Source organism: Mastigoproctus giganteus, chromosome 6 (assembly GCF_048544385.1).
Source record: "Mastigoproctus giganteus isolate SK-2022 chromosome 6, ASM4854438v1, whole genome shotgun sequence".
In the NCBI taxonomy this organism is placed as follows: Eukaryota; Metazoa; Arthropoda; class Arachnida; order Uropygi; family Thelyphonidae; genus Mastigoproctus; species Mastigoproctus giganteus.
Window position 1 is genome coordinate 43,992,921 of NC_143580.1, and position 19,473 is coordinate 44,012,393.

General features: G+C 34.4%; 1 protein-coding gene across 1 annotated transcript in view; it reads left to right on the forward strand.

The window, feature by feature from the left end:
• The window catches only part of MED14 (mediator complex subunit 14), a 306,818-nt gene extending 290,677 nt beyond the window's left edge, over window positions 1–16,141 (forward strand). The window contains exons 33-36 of the mRNA XM_090375928.1: window positions 992–1,099; window positions 1,273–1,395; window positions 4,833–5,031; window positions 16,004–16,141. Of these exons, the coding sequence (XP_090232054.1) occupies window positions 992–1,099; window positions 1,273–1,395; window positions 4,833–5,031; window positions 16,004–16,065 (492 nt within the window). The 3' untranslated portion in view covers window positions 16,066–16,141. The remainder of the gene's footprint in view (window positions 1–991; window positions 1,100–1,272; window positions 1,396–4,832; window positions 5,032–16,003) is intronic.
• Window positions 16,142–19,473: the final 3,332 nt, after the last annotated feature.

Here is a 19,473-nt window from a genome sequence, read left to right on the forward strand (position 1 = left end):
GAACATTTAAAATATTCCGCGGCGCAGTTTGGGAACCACTGTTTTATGCAATAAACATTTAATTCCATAATTATTTTCATTATATTTTACATTGTATTCAGTTAAAAAATTATTTAAAAGGTATTTTTAAAATTCTTTATAGACATTCCAGAAGGTCAAAGACCAATTATAATTTTTCCTATTGACTATTATATTCGATTAATGCGTTTCCATTTTGTGCGATGTGCTTGTGGGACCAATTAATCATGTTAATTGAAGCCAGCCTGTATATATATATATATATATATATTTTTTTTTTTTTTTTTGTAAAGAAACTTGAAATAAATTTTCACCCAAGAGATAAATAACATTAATTTTCCACAAGAACTAAAGTTTTATTCAAAAAAATACAGTAATAACAAACATATATATGGCATGTATACGTGTATATAAGTATATGGCCTGTGGCTTTAGTTTCTTTTAATATAAGTTATGAAGTTTATTTCATATTATTTGAATTGTAGACACTGCCATGCGTTAGTGTATCGTGTACTTTCTGGCCTTCTATAATGTAGGAAAGTAGATTCTCTCCTAAAGTTATTTTAAATTTAGGTATATGTTACAGAAAGGAAAAATTCTATTATTATTATTATTATTATTATTATTTCTCCCTGATGGGGAGTTTCTATCCTGTGACAGGTACTGGTACCAAGTGCACAGGGTTTATTATTATTAATTATTATAATCAATGTATTTATGAGTAAAATATGCACAAGACACTTTTTTGACAAAAAAAAAAAAAAATGAGGAGGGAAAAAAAAAGAAGAAAAAAAAAGCAGCATTCGGGTTGGTTAACCTCTGATGATTCTGTATTTAACATACTTTTGATAAACAGTTGTATTAATTCCCAGATGTTCAATATTGATTAAATGTAATTATATTTCAAAAATAATTGTGCTGAATTTCTGAATTTTACTACATCTTTTACAAAACTATATTTTTTCTCTTTTAGGTAGTCAGTGCACCATATAAACCAAATGCCTTTTTAGCATTTGGAAGAATCTTAAATGCGCCTTTACGAATGCTAAAGGATTGCATCCATATTATGCGTTTGGAAATGGTAAAATTTATATTTATTCATTATTTAAATTTTTTTATAAATATAATATTTTAAAAATGTTTAATTGAAGATAATAGTAACCTTTACACACAAATTTTGAAGGTTTTATTTTTAGTACTTAATGCATAACATTAATTATTACTGGTAATAATTTGTTTTTGTGCATTATCTAGTTTCCTGACAGGCCGTTGAAGTGGGCTGTACATTGGTGTTTAACATTTCCTCCAGCTGCACCATCATATGCTCCTCCAGGCATGTCAGCCGTTGTGATGATAAAGAGTAAAATGTTGTTCTTCGTAAGTATCCTTAGGAATCTTGCAATCACCTTTTAAAATAATTGTAAATACCATATTTTCGAGACTGTACCTCTCCCTCCCCCAAAAACAAGTTGGCTAAAAGTGCCTAAGATCTTATGATCCAAAAGTAAGGCTAGGTGCATGAAATGAAATTTTTATTTCTAACCGCAACTAGAGACAATAGTCAAAATGTCCAAGTATTCTAAAGAAAGCTAGAAGCTCTTTTGTGTGATCATTTTTAATCACAGTAACAGATGCCACAAAAAGGACTATGGACTGTTTCTGAAGGAAATACAGCTGTAATTTCAGGAAGCATTAGCCCACTGCAGTCATTGAACATCTCAGTTACCAAACCCTTTATTATTCATGTGTGAGGAGTGAACTAAATGGATGGAGGCGCCAAATCATGACAAATCGTGGTTGGTCAAAACCATTTCCCTCTGAAGTATTTCTTGTTTCAGCTGCAATAGTTTTTCATAAGAATGTTTGTTTTTAGACATCATGAGTTTATCACATAATGTTTAATTCATTTTTTGAGTGAATTTTTAATTTTCTCTTTTTTAGTGTATCCAGTATACTAGGGTGCCCACTAGAGGATTAATGTTAGAAATAAACATAATTTTAAGAAAATTATAAATATTTAAATTTTTTTTTTTATTTTTAAACTCCCAAATATATCACCTTTCCTTATTTGTATCTTTCTATTTCTGTTTTTATTTTGTCAAATCCATTTGCTCACTAGCAAAAAAATTAACCTATTTAACAATAAAAAAAAATTCAAATGAAGTCAGTTAATAAAAATGCCTGTGATAGAATTGTTTTAAAATATTAAATACCTTTCATCTTTTTTTAAAATATTATGATTTCTAATTGCAAGTTTATATTTCCAGCACCAAAAAAAAATCCAGAAATGATTTTTTGTTCAATTTATGAAAAATTTTTAAACTGCTTGAAAGTTGCAGAGTGGATGTGGGTAGGTAAAGCACACATGAGCTTACTTCTATGAGATACTAAAAGTATTTCATCAGTATTAGACATGTGGAAAAAATGCTTCAAATTCAGGAACACTTGCAGGAAAACTACCATTATCATCACACAGGTTACCAGATCTTCTTTTGGAGGTTTTTGAAGAGGAAAGTGATCAGAAATAAGTCTCATGCCTTACTGGGTCCGAAGGATGTTTTATGTCCTTCAGACCCAGTAAGGCACGAGACTTATTTAATTGACGTGATCATGCTTAAGATTTTCCAGAATTTGGCATTGCATTTGAAAATGGATTTGAATGTTGCATTCTTTCATCACATCCTATTAATTTGATTTGTTTCACATAGTCTGTTCAATATATCCATTGCACACCCTGTATTTGGTTAACTTTGTGTAAGTTATATTAATTGTTCTTTGCTAGCCATTGATAATTTGGTGAGTCCAAATAAATTGGAAATTGGTCATATGCATACCTGATAAAGCTTAGTTTTCTTTTGATATTTATTCACATTTGTGTTATTTTTCCAGTGCATGAATGTGTTAATTTATTTTTAAATTGCCCAACGTAAAATATTGTGTGCATTAATTAGTTATTAATTTGAAAGAAAAGTTTTGGAAATGCTGTTTAGATTGTGCTGTAGTTGAACCCAAACAAGAATGGTATTAGAACCTGGTGCTAGCACACGCTTCTAGAGCATTGGTTGGCAACCTATGACCCACTGATCAGAAGGTGACCCGCCAGCATGATTTGATTGACCCACAGCTACACATTTCAATTCATTTAAAAAAAATTAAAAATCTGCAGCACAATTTCAAATTGAGCATCTTGCAAGCATAGTCATAGTATGCAGTGGCATGTTGCATTCCTAATTGTTGATATATTGATATGCGTGCATGTAATTAATGCCTGTTGTTAGTTCAGTCACCATTCTATCTTCCTATATGAGTGAGCAAATATTTTCTCAAATGAAATATGTGTTAAATCCATTACGAAGTAATCTAACAAGAGACAATTCAAAATATGTGCAGTTAAAAGTTACAAAATACCAGCCAGATTTAGTAAATTTGGCATCAAGGAAGCCATTAAAATTTCTTACACTTCATTACTAAAAATTATATTTAAAAATGTATCATTAAATAAATAAATGTCTTTAGAATAAAAGATTCATGAATAATTTTTTTTATTATTAATTACATTCTACATAATCCACATTACATACTTTTCATTACCAATTGACTCTTATGACCCATCAAAAAAATTCGAAGAGCAGGATGTGACCTTCTGTAGAAAAAGGTTGCTGACCACTGTTTTAGATCATTCTTGTCAAAGCAAAATCTGTATTAAAAATGTTTTTGATTTCAAAAAGTTGAAAGTATACACATGAATTTTTTTATGAAGTTAGAAACTTGTGTTGTGATTCTCTTAGTATAAAATATTCTAAGAGTTATGGTAATGAAATGTGGCATTTTTTATGGTTCTAATAATCGCACTGCCTCTGAGTGATTAATTGCTGATGCTTTTCTTTTTACCTAGTGTAGTACTTTTTCCAAATGTTTTCCTCAAACAGTTATCATGCATGCAGAAATATGTCTTATCTTACATGTTTGCATAATATAAAGAAGAAAAATCTGAGTACAATTTGTGTTGCAATCACAAATCTGTATGCCGTTTTTTTTTATTGTAACATGTGTCAGTATTTGATGCCAATTTTATGACTATTATTTAAATTTCTTATTGAAGCCAGAAAATTAAAGCTTTCAGTGCTGAGAGTTTCATTTTTTCCTCTAGATTTTTTTTTTTTAATTATGGAAGCATTACTGTTTGTAAAACTCTTGCAGTAATAACATGATTTCAAAATTTTCTTGTCCATTTCAAATGGCACTAAAATTGTAATTGTAGGCTTACTACAGTAAAATGGGGTGCATTAAAGTATGAAGTAAAAACAACAGGGCAACTCATGTGCACTATTAATGTGAAAGAGAAACCAGTGACCGCCTAGAGCTGCCTATTGTTTTTCTTCCTGTTATACTCAGTATCAGTGGCATTGCTTCTCTAATGTGTATTGGTTGTTTGAGATACCTCCCATAAGATGGCAGCTTTTTTGCACACCATAGAAACTTCTTGGAAATGGCTTCAATATTCCTTTGAAAATGTTGGTGTGTCCTTAATGGATATAACATATACAGGGTGTTTCAATAAAAAATCATGTAAGTTTTTTCCGCTGCCACATATATATATATCATTTTTATTATATAAATTAAGAGATAAATTAATCTTGTCTTTAAAATACCTCATAAAATAAGGCATTATACTTCAGCATAACCTATTTATAAACTTTGTTTTAATACCCAGGAGAAGAAACTATTTAATATATTTATTATTATTTATTTATTTATTAAAGTAGCATTTAAACTCCAGTGATGGTAAAAACTATCCTCATTGTTCTTAATAGCTCCAGTTAACTAGAGTGGGACTGAATGTACCTACAGGTGCTGAGCCTCAAACTGTAGTGGTTCCCATTGTGTATGATATGAATACAAACACGACATTACTTGCTGATCGAAAAGATACTGCCACTATGTCCCCCACAGATCCATTTTTCATCATTGGAAATGCATTGAAGAGGTTCGCAGATTACAATCCTCAGCTGGGTTAGTTCACTAATGTTTGTTTTTCGTGATTATTTTTTCAGCACATAGAATGTTTTACATATATATATCATTTACATACAGTGTAATCTCAAATTTGCATTCAAAAATCTGGAACTTTCTAAAAATTTTAAAAAAATAGCTGTAATTTTATGCTTTTTGTTTCAGCATCTCACAAATGCATGTAACCATAGGAACTTTGTTGTAACATCCCAAAGCAGCATGTTTCCTGATATCGGTATCAAACTTGTGCTGTTAGTTGGTTCATTAATGATCAAACTCTCTGTAGAATGTGATGCCACAGGTTATTTCAGCAGTGTGTGTGCTTGATTATGAGCTTTGCAATTATTGCTTGCCATTAGTTTCCTGAGCATCACATGCAGTTTGAATTATAGTATCAGTCATATGACATTGGAAACAGTCAATGAGAGATATATATCATAGTTATTATTAATGAATTTCACAATCATATCACAGTGTGAGGTGATTGATATCTAAGGCAGTCTCCATTGGCCATAATATAATTTACAGTTGCCACTGCTTTTTTTTTTTTTTATGACATAATCCTAATATCTAGTACTCCTATAGTGAATATGGTCCTTGTGACTGTCACAGACATTCTCTCAGATATGCCAGATAAGTGGTGCTTGCTACCTGGGAGTCTAAAACGCTGATGGAACTGATATTCAGGTGACAACCAAGTAAAGTTGACCCCAATTTCTGTGAAGTCCAGACGGTCTGTGACAGCTAAATCCTCTGCTTGCACCTTCATGATGGTGGGACTGTTAGTAATCCTGGGTATAACCCCATGTGCAAGAATACTGCGGGTGACCACCCAGGTGTGAACCAACAGAAGCAGGGGTCGAGGTGTGGCACCCACACCACATGGAGGAATGCTGCCCCTCTGTGTTACCAGGCAATACTAGGGGGTAGATGACTCTCATCAACCGGTGCAATACTACCACTTTGCTTATTGGAGGCTTGAAGTGGTGGAACCCATTGTTTAGTCTCCAGAGCTACGTTCTGATTAGCCCTCCGCCATCTCTCCCCTCATGCAGTATGATTGATGTCTTTTGAGGTTATGATGAACACCATGTGAGATCCAAACTTCCTTACATTTTGAGGGTACAGCTGTAAAACTGTGTTCGCAGGCTGGCTGCAAGTTAGTTCACCAGACCGAACCTATTGGTAACTCTTTAGGAGGCTTCCTGATCAGCTAGTGTATAATCTTGCTGCCTCTACTCTGCCAGATAGTAACTGGAAGGAGGGTGTGTGTGTGGGGGGGAAAGCATTGTCAAGGCCACGTTATGTCAAGGATCTGGGTATATTCTTACCATGTACGGCATATCCAAAAATTTCATTACTTCATACAGCATGTCTCCCCCCTCCCCCACACACACACTTTTTCTTACTATTGAATACACCATGAATTGTCAAACTAATAGAGCAAACTTTTCTGCAAAAATATCTAAGCCTCCCAAACACTTCCTAGTTCATTTCGCAAATATATGTGGTCTCATTTCTAATCTCAATGATGTCCGTTTCCACTTACCCTCTGCCAAACCCCAATGTACTTTTTCTGACAGAATCTCAGTTATCGGTTGATTCAACCACTGCTCATCTCAGTTGCCCAAATTATTTGCTGTATGATTCCTTTGAGGTGGCACAAGTACCACCTCAAAGGTGGTACTTGTGCAAATGTCTGTTCCGATATTCCCTATCAGCGACTTGGTAATTTGGAATTGCCTCTTTTCAATCTTCTCTGGCTTAAAATTTCTCTACCTCATTCTGTCAAATTCATCTGTTGTGTCTACCATTCTCCCAACTCCACTAATCACTTGGAACTCTTTGACTTCCTCTCTTTGCAACTTGACTTTCTCCAGTCCAACTTTCTTAACAGTGAGGTAATTTTTCCTGGTGATTTTAATGTTCACAACTCCAGCTGGCTTCCGTTTTCTAGTCACACAGATCCAGCTGGTCGAAATGCTGAGGCTTTTGTAATTAATAATGACCTTGCACAGGTTTTTCATTTACCTACCAGAATACCCGACAATCGTAACCATACAGCCAACATGCTTGATCTTTTTCTCAAAAAGATCAAGCGCATTTCTTCGACCGTGTACTTAGAAACGACCGTTCTAAGTACACTGTCGAAGTGAGTAGTCCTTTAGACACCTCAGATCACAACTTGGTGATTGTCTCTTCTCCAATGGAAGCTTTATCTCATGGCTATTCCCAACCTCATGTTGTTTGGCATTACAAGAATACAAAATGGGATGCCTGCGAAATTTCTTTTCTTTTTGTTGGCCGGATTACTGTTCAAAAACTTCTGATGTCAACGTTTGCTCAGATCAAGTCAGTGAAGTTATTCTTGTAGGAATGGAATCCTTTATCCACACTCCACCTTAAAATCTCGTCCATTATTCAAACATTGGTTTTCCAATAAATAGGCTGTTCAAAAGAAGAATGTTGGATATCGTGATTGGCTTGTGGCGCTTTTGTAGCCAGGTGGGAAGGAGCAGCAGTGCATAGCACACGCTTCTTAATTAGACCAGGGTTCGAGCCCGTCACCACCAAATACAGAGGATGCGGAATGGTCAGGGAATGACTACCGTATATCCTGGAGCAATATGGACTTAGTTGCTAATGCTCCTAAAAACCAAATAACAAACAAACAAAGAAGTAATTTGCTTGTTTCCAATTCTTCAGTTTCATTTTCTGCCTACACCAAGGTTCACAACAATTGTAAAGCAGTTATTAATCAGTTCAAACTAGATTTTGAACAGGCTGAGAGTAGAAAACTTGCTTCTTGCCCTAATGATTGCCGAGCATTCTGGTCTCTTGCCAAAGCTATTGCCTGCAACTTTTGCCCATCTCTGCTCCCACCTCTGTTAAAACCAGATGGTTCTATTGTCGCTTCAGCCAAGGATAAAACTGACCTGCTAGCATGTCATTTTTCTTCCAACTCATGTATTAATGATCTTAGTTAAATCCCTCCCACCATTCCCAACATGCTCCATTCAGTGTCTTCTGTAGTCTTCCGTCAAAAGGATATCAGAAGGATTTTGATGAATCTTGATGCTAAGAAAGCTCCAAGTCCTGATATTTCTCCACTTGTTCTCAAAACCTGTGCTCCTGAATTTACTCCTGTTCTTTGCTGCCTTTTTTCACTTTCTTATTCCAAAGGTGTTTTTCCTTCTGCTTGGAAATTTGCTCATATCCAGCAAGTTCCTAAAAAAGGGTGACAAATCCCTCCCATCCAATTATTGTCCCATTGCAATTACTTCTATTCTTTCTAAAGTAATGGAGAAATCAATTAACCGCCAACTACAGACTATCTAGAAACCTTCCATCTGATCAACGATCGCCAGTATGGATTCCGTCAGTGTTGATCCACTGGTGATATTTTGGATTATGTTACCCATTTATGGACAATTTGAATGGAAAAGTTCGATGAAACATAAGCAGTTGCTCTTGACAACTCAAAGGCTTTCAATCATGTTTGTCATGAAGGTCTTCTAAACAAGCTTTTATCTTATGGTTTGCCAACTGTTTTTTATAATTGGTTATCCAGTTTTCTCTCTGACCACTCACTGAGGATGGTGGTAGATGGTTCTGTCTTCTAACTTCTCCACCAATGCTGGTGTCCCACAATGTTCAGTTCTTTTCCCCACTCTTTTCCTCTTGTGTATTAATGACCTTCTTCCATTGACCAGAAATCCTATCCATAGTTTTGCTAATGATAGCACATTGCATTCCAATTTCTAGTTTGAGAAACCTCTCCCTGCTCAATCAGCTTCAACTTCTTGAATATCCCATGCCAATTCTTTGAATGCCGATCTCAAGGTAATTCTCCGGTTTGGCAATAACAACTTAGTTTATTTCAATCCTTCTAAAACTCAGTTCTGTCTTATATCTCGCAAAAAGGATTCTTCGGCTCCTATGCTTATCTTTGGTGATACACCAATTTCTGGGCAAGATGATATATCTCTTTTGGGAATTACTCTGACTTCTAATCTCTCTCTAGGCACAAGCACATCACAAATATTGCTTCCTCTGTATCTAAAAAACTGGGTTTACTCTTTCGCTATTGGTGTTACTTTTCTTCCAAACAGCTGTTCACTCTGTACAAATTGCAAATTTGCCATGGAATACTGCTCCCACATCTGGTGTGGTGCCCCCAAAACCTCTCTCAGGCTTCTAGATTCCATTCAGTAGAGGGCAGTTAGGTTAATTAATGACCCATCTCTAACAGAGTCTCTCCACTCGCTGTCCCATAGATGTACTGTTTCTGCTGCATGCCTTTTCTGCAGATACTTCCATGGGCACTGTTCTTCTGAATTGGCTTCTATAATTCCTGCTCTCTCTTTCAAAACAGTCTGAACATGTGCTGCCAACATCCATTTACTGTCCAACTTCAAACTTACTGAACAAACTTTTCATCTTCCTCGTTTATTCATTCAACTACTGTTTTCTGGAACAATCTTCCTTCATACGTATTTCATGAAAATTACAATCTACAGAAGTTCAAGTCGGATGTCAACAGATATCTCCTTTCGTCTTCTCAACCTCCAATCCAAGCACGGTACTAAGTACTGTAGATTCTAAATTCTCATGTCTGGAGTTTTCATAAAAAAATAAAAATAAATAGATAAATACAAGTATATATATATACTGATAGCGAGATATTCTGTAGTGTCTACAAAGGTCCAAAATCTTTGACCACTTTTACAAAATAATGTTTGGCTTTATTTAGTGATATTTTTATTTATTTCTCAGGAAAGTGAGGTACGCAATACACTATAATAGTCATAGCAGCAGCGTATTTCACATTTCCATCAAAACATCTTCCATCATAATTTACCAGCTCTCCTCTATAATATTAGGTTTCAAAAATATTTAGCAAGGACTTAGTCCTTATTTGCCAGATTTGAGGTTCAGTTGTACTATTAAATATTTCCATTTTAAGAATATTTCTGCTTTTGCTCTTTGTAACAAGAGAGTATATAACTTGATAATAAGCACTGCTTATCATCAAGTTATACTCTCTCTCTATGTTACAGACTCTCTCTCTATGTTACTTAATATAAAAATTTCACCTGAAAAAATGGTATGGAACTCAGGTAAGTACGAAAGCATATTTTGTTTAGTTGGTTCATTATTTCTCTATTTTTGGGGCATATCAGTCTACCCTTTGACATTAACTATTCATTGCTATAAATTTTCTCAAAAATCAAGCATTGTAATTGAAATAATTGCCCTGTAGCCTCAAATTTGATATACAGTGATGTAAAATGATTACACATTTTACTGATGAGAATGTGAATCAAAGAAAAACTATTTAGATATATTTATATACAAATAATAACAGAAATTACAGTGTGGACCATACGAATGCCTTTTTTCATTTGAAACTGAAATTAATAAAATTGAAAAAAAAATAATAATAATAATAAAATTGGAAAAAAAAAAAAAAAAAGTATGGTTGTTGATACTACCATTTGGTCTTCTCTAATGGATATTAGTATTTTGTTGGCCTGCCACAAGCTTTAATACCATTTTACACCTCTCTGGAATGAAATGTATCAGATTCTTGATATAATTATTGCTTAGTTCATGGTGCCAGACATTGAATGTCTGGCACCATGAACTTGCAATATTATCTTGATTTATAGCTTTTTTTAGCAGCAAAATTGATTCAAATTAGGACTATTTCCTGGTCATGATTTGGATTGGATATTGCAATCTTCCATGAACATCCTCACCTAAAGATAAAAAAAAGTTGATGAAACCATCGAAATATTTTTTAAATCTTTTTTTAAAAAAATCCTAACTTCAAAACAAATATCTACGAACACTTGAAAATAAAGACATACAGAATGATGATACTACCTACTCTAACCTATGGATGTGAAACCTGGCCATTCACAAAACAATCAGAGGACAGGTTACAGTCATTCAAAAATAGAATTCTAAGAATAATCTTCTGACTAAAACAAAATGAAATCACTCTAGAATGGAGAAGGCTACATAACATTGAACTAAAAGAGAAATATAGAAGTGAGAAGTATAATTCAAAATCATAAAGAAAAGAAAATTAAGATGTGCTGCACATTCTATCCATACTGGTGACTGAAGACACATCCATCAAATCCTCACAGGAATCCCAACTGGGAAAAGGAAGGCTGGCAGAATTCTGGAATTTAGCTATTAAGGTGGTCAAGAACCCTTGTGGCCGAAGCACCATGGAGTGAGTGCATAAGTAAATAAGTAAGCACTAACCTTAAGTGCAGTGTGGCAAAGCACAGAGTCATGTTGAAAAACGCAATACAAAGTTTTCGGTTGCTTGAAAGGGGGTCTCTGATGATAGGCAGAAGAGTCTCCTTTAAAACTTTTGTAGTTAAAAAAAAAAATTAACAGTACCATTTAAAAAATGTATTCTGCCCATTCCTTTGTTCATTATGTATCTTCAAACCATATGATTCAATGGAAATGTTACTGTTAATTGAACATAGTCAGGGTGATAAGCTTTAACATGTGGAAAGAGAATCAGCTCTGATGGCAAGAAATTTGCACAATAATCCCTAGAAGTACACTACAGGAGGTCACTGAGGGAAATACAGCCATAGCATAGGTTCTGATAGCAGATAAACAATTTCATTTGTAAATTTACATGTTTGCCGTAACACCTTTAGTAACTAGAAGAAATGTATTAACACCTTTAGCAAATAGAAAGAAATGTCATTTATGGAATAGACATACCAGCGTATAAAATATTCCGCATGACAAAATAATTATTGTGAATCAACTATGATCTGAACAATAGATGGGTGCAGCAACTTGTTGGAGAGAATCACTAGTGATTCTTTCCAACAAGCAAGTAACTTGCTGATGCATTTAACAGGTTTCACTTATTCAGATATTACCATCATTCATAGACAGAGAACCATCCTGATACAGGCATAAGTAAATAAGTGTTCCATCCATTTTTTCCAGATTATGAAAGAAGGAAGAATTATTTGGGGTTGGGGAGAGATAGCCTTACATTTTGAGACACTGGCAAGATCAAGCAATGTCTTGTGACATTGCTTGATCTTGCCTTTCATTGTGAAAGTGAAAAGTGCAACTATAACATAAGGTTGAGACAGTTCATTTTTACATATAAACTGAATTTCTAACATATGAACATGTGGTGGTGGGAATTCTGTCTTTATTAATAGTGTTGATGATGAGTTCAATCGATGGTAAGTCTTCATGCTACTTAGCAAGTGAGCAAGCTAGTACTTGTGGAGTGAACATGTGACACACTTCTTAATCCATTGTTATCTTTTAGTGTATTATATTCTGCAGGACTGGCCTCCATGGCCAAGTGGTCAGGAGCGGGAGTGCACTAGCACAAGCTCTTTCAGTAGACCAGGGTTCGAGCCCCTGACTGCTAAATACAGTCGATCTGTCACCCCACACTCGACCAGCATGGCAGATTATGATCCATTTCCCTCAACTTGAATTGTTGAGGAGGCTTCCATTCTGCAGTGGGTTCATAATGACTGCAGTTTACCTTTACCTGTAATCAAGTCAAAAAGGAGAATTAGGCAAGCGAAGGCAGATTACTAGAAATCTTTAGCAAAGGATTCTAAGAAAAACAGCAAGGACTTCTTTACTTATATAAACTCTAAAAGGAAGGGGGTAAATCAGATTGGTCCACTTGATATCGATGGTTCGACTGTTGATGATCCTGCTCAGATAACTGACAAACTGAATGAGTATTTTGCATCTACATTCACACAGGAATTATTAAGGGAGGAAAATGCCAGAAGTTTATCAAACTGTAACAAGTTGCTTAATGGTTTTGTAATAACTGAGAGAAGAGAAGTTAAACATAAGAAAGGCACCTGGGTTGATTGGATCTATCCAGTTATATTAAAGTAGGCAGCAAAGGAACTAAGCAAACCCTTAGCCATAATTATGAGAGCATCCTTGGATTCAGGGGAAGTATCCACAGACTGGAGATGTGCAAATGTATCCACAATTCACAAAGGGCGATCTGAGGCTGACACGAGTAATTACAGACCAGTTAGTTTAACTTCTGTTCCGGGTAAAATAATGGAGTCACTGGTTAAAGATGCATTGTAGGATCATCTAGACAAGACTGCAGCAATAATTCAGACACAGCATGGCTTTGTTAAAGGAAAGTCTTGTCTGACAAATTTGATTGGATGCTGTGATGTGGTTACAAAAGGAACTAGATGCGAAAAATAATTTTGATATCATATATTTGGATTTCAGGAAAGCTTTTGACACTGTTGTGCATAGAAGATTACTGTACAAATTGGAGCAGTATGGTATTAAGGGTACATTGGTACAATGGATAAAAGGGTGGTTGAGTGGGAAAAGACAAGAGTGGTAATCAATGGAAGCTGCTCTTTGTGGACTAATTAAAGTGGAGTCCCACAGAGTTTGGTGTTGGGCCCACTCTTGTTTTGTATATTTATCAGTGATATTGATGAAGGTATATCAAGCTTAGTGTCGAAGTTTGCAGATGATACAAAAGTTGGCAGGGTTGTTAATAACAGTAATGGCAGATGGGCTGAGAAGTGGCAACTGAAGTTTAACATTAACAAATGCAAAGTACTGCATATGGGTAGAAGTAACCCCAGAGGAATGTACCAACTGTGTGGTACTACACTTAGGGTGGTAGAAAATGAAAAAGACCTGGGAGTGATTGTCCAGTCAGATATGAATTTTTCTGAGCAGTGCAGACAGGCTGCCAGAGCAGGTCATGGAGTATTGTCAATGATATACAGGAATTTTGCTAGCAGGTAAAAGGAGGTGATTATCCCTTTGTATCAGGCAATGGTCTGGCCACGCCTTGAGTACTGCAGACAGGTCTGGAGGCCTCATTTTTGAAAGGATGTAGAGTTGCTTGTTCACATACAGAGAAGGGGAACAAAGGGGTCCTCTTACCAAGAAAGGCTTAAGTTCTGCAAATTTCAGCCACAGGTGACTTAGACACCTGCGAGGTGATCTGATTGAGGTGTATAAGGCCTTGAATGGGTTGAGCACACCGAATTATGATGGTATCCTTCCACTTGCTCAGATTATGAACCTGTGGGGGGGGGGGCATAAATTCAAATTGAGGAAAGACAGTTGTAAAATGGATGTGCAGAAATTTGCCTTTAGTCAGCCAGCAGCTGGAGCAAACTTCCATCTGTCATTGTGGAAGTCGATAGCTTAAATAAATTCAAGTAGGAACTGGACAAACCTTTAGAGGGAATGGTTGTGTGAAATTGGGGTGGTAGTTTTTTTTTTTTTTTGGCTAATGCTACATAAGCTCGAACACTTGCTTTCTTACATCACATGCCTCTATTACCACTACTACTACCTTATATTCTCCTGAAAAACCTGACTCTGTTATAGCCAGCTGTTTTAAATTGTGTTGAATTTTAACCATTGTAAACGCCTACAGGGTCGGGTCGCTCACGTGAATGGTTATTCTCTCATTTCTAACAAACTTGCTCTTTTACTGTTTTCCTCTTTGTGTTTCTTCCTGTGTGTCTTATACAGGGTCCCAGCCTTTTGCTCATGGTGTATTTGTGGAAAATCTAGTATAATGTTGACTGCTTTTCAGGGCATTTAATGCTGTAAATTTGAAATTCATTCTAGGTAGACAAGTAAAAAAAAAAAGGTGTAAATATAATAATTAATAAACACTCCACTTGAAGTGGTTAGAATAATCTATACAGATTATTCTAACCACTACATATTTCCAAAAACAAATGTTTTTGGAAAATTCATGAACTGCTCTAAGATCAAAAAATATCAAAATTCAAATTCTGAAAGATTAACAGATTTCTTAATTACCCTCTAGTTTTTTTTTTTTTTTTTTTCCCCAATCAGATATTTCCATCCTGTATTACTCTTTTGTATATAAAGTGCATAAAACAAATATGAAATTTAAAATATTTTTAGGAAGTGTTCAGAAAGCAAGGTACAAAACACTTAACAGGTAAAGATGTATTTAGTAGAACATGTTATTTCTTTTCATGATAAGAAAGCAGTAGTAGGTACAATGTGATATCAGAACAGATATAGTATCAGTGATAGCAACACGAATAGATGAAGGTTCAAAGTATCATTTGGACTGCAAATGCTACCTCATGCTGGATAAATATGTAATCCATCAAAGACCAGGAGGCTTTGCAGCCTTATTGGTATTATTGAAGTCTGGTTTGCAATTTTGCAACCTTGTATCTTACTTTATGGACATCCTTCATATATTAAAGGAAATTGCACCGGGTAAACTCTATAGTGAAAAGAATATACCTTGTCATAATTAATATTAATTTATTCTGCCCAGGAAGAACTGCACAAAATTAGGATACAAGAATTGTGTTATTAATCAAATTATTTGGAATAAAAGAAATGCGTTACTGTGTGTGCCCTCTTCATGGTGTGGGTACAGAGAAATGGGTATTTAAAATGCAGTAGTTATAGGCAGTGTTTAAGCTTGTTAAGTCTACATTAAATATTCAAGCCGTACACCTATGACTATGATCAAGGCTTTTAAGTGTTTGTCTATAAATAAACAAAAATGCTGTTCCTCTCACCACAGCAGACAAAAAAAAAAAAAAAAAAAAAGGCTCCAGTGATACTTTTCATAGCAAATTTGTGGCTGTCTCAAGAATGTCAAGGGTTTTGGATGTTGCTCTGCAGTATCCAAAACCCTTCAAAGATTGCATGTCCTGTGTAGATATCTTGTGTTAATTTTAATTCATGTGATCTCTATTCATATTAATATAACATTTTTATTTCAAATGACTCTAGCCCCAATTTTGTGCTCTTTCTTGAATGACACTGTATATTATTTCTATCTGAAAAAGTATCTTTAAAGTAGTGATTTACAGATATATTGAGATTTCACATTTTTTGCATCTTTCTGATTGGTGTTTATATATTTGTTTTATTTTATTTTCAGCCGAATGCAGCATTTACCCTGCCATTAGAGAACTGTTGACCAACCTGGTCATTCCTATTTAAAATATCATGACACTCAAACAGATCTACTTTTGTACAACTTTCTGCATATCATTTCATAAGTACATAGAATTGAAGATCATGGAACATCCTTTCATCTCTCACATTCATTTGTGAAAGATGTTCATCTGTAAAATGTGAATCTTTTTAAAAAAAAAACTTGTAATATAATGTGTTGCATATTTCTTGTAAGAGATACAATACTTCAAAAACAAGAATATTGCAAAAAATAGGATTCTGTCATAATCAACTATTTGTCGGAGGTATGGTCTTTTTTTTTTAATGAAGCGTGCCTAATATTTATTTTATGCAGTCAATATGAACACACGAGTAATACATTTTATTTCATGAAATATCTCTGTCATAAGATTTACACCTATATTCGTATGCATGTCCGCTCACACTTCACAAACTTTGTAGGAATATGTTGGTAATTTATTCTAGTCCATTTATCTGCAATTCACAAACTGTATTTCATTGTATGCAATAACAGCAATCTTAGATCATTATTTTTTTATTCTGTAGTTTTTAATAAATAAACATATCTTTATTTTTCACATTCATACTTTAATTATATTATAGGTGTTAATAAAGTGCTGTTGGGTTGGGAGCATGATTTTATTAATAACAAAATGAAATGAAAATTACTACAAATATTGAGAATTGATTGATAAAAGATCCCCCGAACATTATCTCAGCTTACCTTTCTTTGGAAGGATTCTAAGCTGTTTAAAAATAATGCATACTCTTGTGTTAAATCAATATTAAGAATTTAGGGAGGGGATCAGTTTTCAAATATCTTTAATTTTGAAAGCACTAAAATAAATAAATACTGGCTATGTCCTAATAGCATATTTTCTATTAAAACATTAACCTTTCATTTTATTGAGCCACCTGTATTTGGATTATTTTTCTGACATCTTGCCATTGAGTCTTTCAGCTTTTTAAAGCCGTTAGGAGGAATACTGTATCAGGTAGTCAGCAAAATTTCTTGTGATAGTTGAAAGATTTAGGTGTGTTGAAAATGACATTCCAGTCTATTCCATAAATGTTCATTTGGATTTCATATCATTCATATAATGTTATCACTTTTATGAAGCCCCAAACAAGCATTTGCTAATATATGGAAAAAAATGACATTTCTGTAATCAGCATTTTGGTTAATGTTATCACTTTTTTACCTTATTGTGGTTTATGCATGTGCAGTAGAAGCAGTTACATTACATCCTGATTTGTTCTTGTACTTCAACATGTTGCATGTCTAGTTACTTCTGTTGCTTCGTACAACTCGTGGAACAGACTTCCATCCCTTGTCATGGAAGTTGATAGCCTAAATAAGTTTAAGGCTCAGCTGGACAGGTATTTCGAACGAACAGGGGGGTGAAGTGGAAGTGGTTATTTATTTATTTATTTTTTTTTTTATTTATTTATTTATTTTTTTTTTATTTATTTATTTATTTATTATTTTTTTTTTTTTTTTGGTTGATGCTGCATAAGCTTGCTTTCTTGCATCAAATGCCTCTACTAATGCTAAGTCATCTGGTTATTGGTGTCGTTACTCCATGAAAGAAAGTACTGTATCTGTATTCCTATCAGTTTGACTGTTTTTGCATAGAGTTTTTATATGGATTTTCAAAAACATTGACAATTTTATTTTTATTGGTGACTTTCTCAAAGAAATAGTGAACAGTCAAATTAAAGTATTTTATACTGCTTGATTTTAATGTTTGTTCTTATCCACTCCCACTTTTTGTGTACACATTTCTGCTCTTCATTAGTAAACAGCACTAAACAACTGCATTCTTGTTTCATCAGCTATTGTTATTAATTAAGTTATGTTCCAAAGTGATCACAATAAATGACATTCACTATATTAGCACTCACAATATATAGAGAACCTTGCAGAAAATGGACTGGAGTCCACTTTACTAACTGCTGATATTGGAAGTGAACTGGATGGAAGAGAAAGTTGCAGTGACGTCGAGTGAAAGGAGTGGACTCAGTATGAATAGAGAAAGTCACATGGTCTTATGAACCTCACTTGACACATGCGTTCTGTAGCCATAATAAGTCATGATGATCACAAAAAGTTCTCCTCCCATGCTACATCCCTGAAGGATAGGGGGGGGGAAAGGAGAAGAACCATCATAAAGAATGGGTGAAATAGTAACAGCCACATAAATTGTGCTCTAAACTTTTTTCTTAAAACAAGCATTAGAACTTGAATAATTTACTACTATAGATTTTGTGTGTGAAAGGCATGATGTGAGCATAACTTTAAAGCAATAAAACACAACTCCAAGTAATAAATACAGAATTGTAGTTTACTGATTCCCGTGTATATTAAAATTACTATGAAATAAGTTCCAGATAATCATGCCCAAAATCCTATGATGTTTTGGAACCTCTGAGTTACATTATGAAGTCAGAGAAATAACTAAAATCTATTCAATTATGCACTGGAGGCAAGTGGTACATTTTTTGTTGGCATTTTCACTCTACAAAATACATTGATAGTGTTACTGAAGAATTGCATTACACGATGCTGAGTTTAAATAAAAATAGTGCCTGTTACTTTAATTATTTTTATTATTATTTTCTTAATATAAATAATTATAAATTATCTATATATAATTATATAAATGAACAATTATATTATTTATTAATATACAGCAGAATGTCACTCATCCGAACGTCCATTGTCCGAACCACCATTATCCCCCTCCCCAAATTACAGCTATTTACTTTTAGTGTGCTGGTTGTTATGCTGAAATATTACTCCTTCCTGCTGCTTAATGCATTCGTTTCTGATTATTTATTTGAAGATGTATGCAGTATAGCATAGAATAATGCTATACCTCATACATTGCAGGAGTTAAAAAGCTTTGTCTTTTCTGAAAATGACGGAGGAAGAAAGTTTTTCCAAGGTTGACGTTTACAATGCAGGTGAAACTGGTCTTAATTGGAAGTCAGTCCTTCTTAAATCACTTGCATCGCAACGCAAAATGGCTGCTCCTGGTTTCAAAGTTAACAAACAGTGTGTTTCAGTTATGGTGTGTGCAAATGCAAGTAGACAGCATGTTTTACCATTGTTGGTGAATTGGAAAATGCAAGAATCCAAGCAAGATGCTTTAAAGGTGTAACTTGTCTATCAGTACAATATAAAGTACAGAAAAATGCTTGGATGAATTCCAACATTTTTTTTGGATCGTTTAGCCAAGATTTTATTCCAAGTGTGAAGAGGCATCGAGAAAATGAAGGTAAAGCTGGTATTGTTTTGCTATATTGTCGATAATGCACCATCCCACCCTCCTCTTGAAAAACTGAATTCATTATCAGGTTTTTACTGCCAAATGTTACAGACCTGCTGCAGCCAATGGATCAAGGTGTTATAGAAAAACTAAAAAAAAT